Here is a 2377-nt window from a genome sequence, read left to right on the forward strand (position 1 = left end):
TGCAGAGATTGATTGGTCTGCAATTTGGACTGTCAGCTTGAGTTGCTGTGGAGAAAAAATAGTCAGTAACATCGGCATTAGGAGGGGAGAGCCAACATACCTCTTCACCAAAGCGAGCTGGGGATGATGTTGTTAGATCTTGATGCATGGTGACAGAAGGTGGGCTGTCAGAGAGTGACAATGGAACCATTGAGGATGGAGCCACTTTGTCTAGCAGTGCAGAGAGGTCAGCAGGAGTGAGCGTGCTTAGGATACCCACCAGTTGGGCATAAAAATCCATCAGCTCTGTTGGCAGTGGTTGCTGACCCAGTATCTGAGCGAGGATCTTGACCTGTAGTGCCAGAATAGTAAATCTGTACAACTTCAGTATACTACAAAGACTGTGGGAAAATGTATGGCAGCCTGACCTTGGTTACACAAAAATATGATAAGGCGTTGCAATGCTGATAACGTGAAATCAGCAATCTGCTGGACCATGTGAGAATGGACGGTCAGACTGTCCATTCTCACACGGTTCAGTATTGTCCCAGCAAAGATAAGATTAGATGAGCCGTGCAAGAATGGACGGTCAGACTGTCTATTCTCGCATGGTCCAGTATTGTTGTTCCAGCAAAGATAAGATTAGATCACCCAATAAGCCGTGCGAGAATAGACATCTTTGGATGTTTGTGATAGATTTCTATTAAATAATTAGGCTAGTTTGTATGCGTACCAAACTATTTGGTGAATATTAATTCTATCATTATTAGTATCAGAAAAAGGTTCTCATAGACATAAATGAGCTGGTATAGCTGGTATAGCTGACATAGTAACTATAAGGCTTCACATAGAAATTTAATTTATTGGTTATAATAGGAATTGAATTACAGCCGGCTGTGATCCCATTTGGCCTGAATACCGTGTGTGTTTTACAGTGGTATGTTGTGTGTGTTTGTACAGCCAGGTATTTGTTGGCTGCCCCGTATAGCTGCTGCATACTGGGCTGGCTTACAAATCAGAGGTATTATCCTATGGAGTATTGGTATGTCAGAGTATATTCTAACATATACTACTACAGGTTTGTTTGTACATATATACTATACAGTTGATGAAGGCAGTGGCTGATGATGTCATGCTGCACAGCCTGTGTGACCAACTCCACTGCGTGAGATACTAAAAATAAGAAAAAGGCAGCACAGCGCAAGAAGTGGAGTTTGAGCAATAATGGAAAGTCCCACATGGCACAGGATGTGAAAACTACAAAAGAAAGTTGAAGAGGAGAATGAATTTTAAAGGTCCGAAAAATGTGTTATTGTAACACTCAACTGGGGCATTTCCTGAAATATTGACCTCCGCTGAGGTCTGTTCTGTATGTCAACTCAGCTGCCCTCAGGTTTAGATCTTTGCAAATTGACTAAAAATCTGATGATCTCATCAGTCTGAAAGGCCACACAGGTGATAAAGCTGCCAACATGTTAATACAATGAAGTTCAATCTTGATGGAACTTGTAAATAGACACATTGAATAGAAAACAAAAAATAGCTTTGTCAGTCTATGCAACAATAAGAAAAAGGAATTTCATCAAAAAAGAATGATAATAGAGGATACTTGTAAATATGTGTGCCATTGTTTCCAGCATAATCAGTAACAGTGTGGACAGGAGGAAAGGTTGTTTAGATTGATAATAAAATATCATAAAGTCAAGTCTGATGTTTGATTTTGATGATCATGGAAACAGATTGGAGTGGACCAGGAGCAGGAATTATCACAAGAAGAGTCCTGTAAGAAAGTGTGCAGAGCAAGCTTAGTACAGACTTTTTGGAACTACGTATTAGTAACACCAGGCTGAAATAGGCTGCAGCACAGTATTTGCAACATTCCAAGGTTTACAGCAAAAAATGTTACCTGAGATAATTATAGACACCCTACCTGTAGTAGTAGGAATATAGTATCTATTCCCTAGTGAGCTATTTTATTTTCCCCTGCATATCATTATACTACTTGTTTCTGTTTTTTTTAAATTTCCTACAATGATTTCAATAGCACCTAGCTGGATGGTTAGCTTACCTCCCTTCTAGTGTATAAGAGACCTCTTGTAGTAGCTAGAGGTGGTATTCTTAGAATCAACTGTGAATTTGTTGTTCTCACACTGGCTCACTTGGGAATTCTTTCAACTCTCTTTTTGCTGTGTGACATTCTGTGTGACCATTACAGTTGAATGATTTGCCTGTGATTAGTTCTTGGCTTTGTTTATGTGTGAAGGAATGAATGACATAGGCACATATTCCACAACCTCACTTTGGCTTTGCATATGAGATTGCTACAGACATTGTTGGTGTCAGGTCTAGCATAATTGCTAACAGGTGTAGTAATTCAGAAGCCAGAGGAATGGATGCA

General features: G+C 39.8%; 1 protein-coding gene across 1 annotated transcript; it reads right to left on the reverse strand.

The window, feature by feature from the left end:
• Positions 1–32: 32 nt before the first annotated feature.
• On the reverse strand, positions 33–477 carry SERLADRAFT_438600 (uncharacterized protein; the record flags this gene model as incomplete). Its single annotated transcript, XM_007318960.1, has 4 exons — positions 33–45; positions 101–117; positions 188–331; positions 382–477. 4 exons carry the CDS (start codon positions 475–477, stop codon positions 33–35), a joined length of 270 nt encoding a protein of 89 aa, XP_007319022.1.
• Positions 478–2377: the final 1900 nt, after the last annotated feature.

This window comes from Serpula lacrymans (genome assembly GCF_000218685.1).
Source record: "Serpula lacrymans var. lacrymans S7.9 unplaced genomic scaffold SERLAscaffold_7, whole genome shotgun sequence".
Classification (NCBI taxonomy): Eukaryota; Fungi; Basidiomycota; class Agaricomycetes; order Boletales; family Serpulaceae; genus Serpula; species Serpula lacrymans.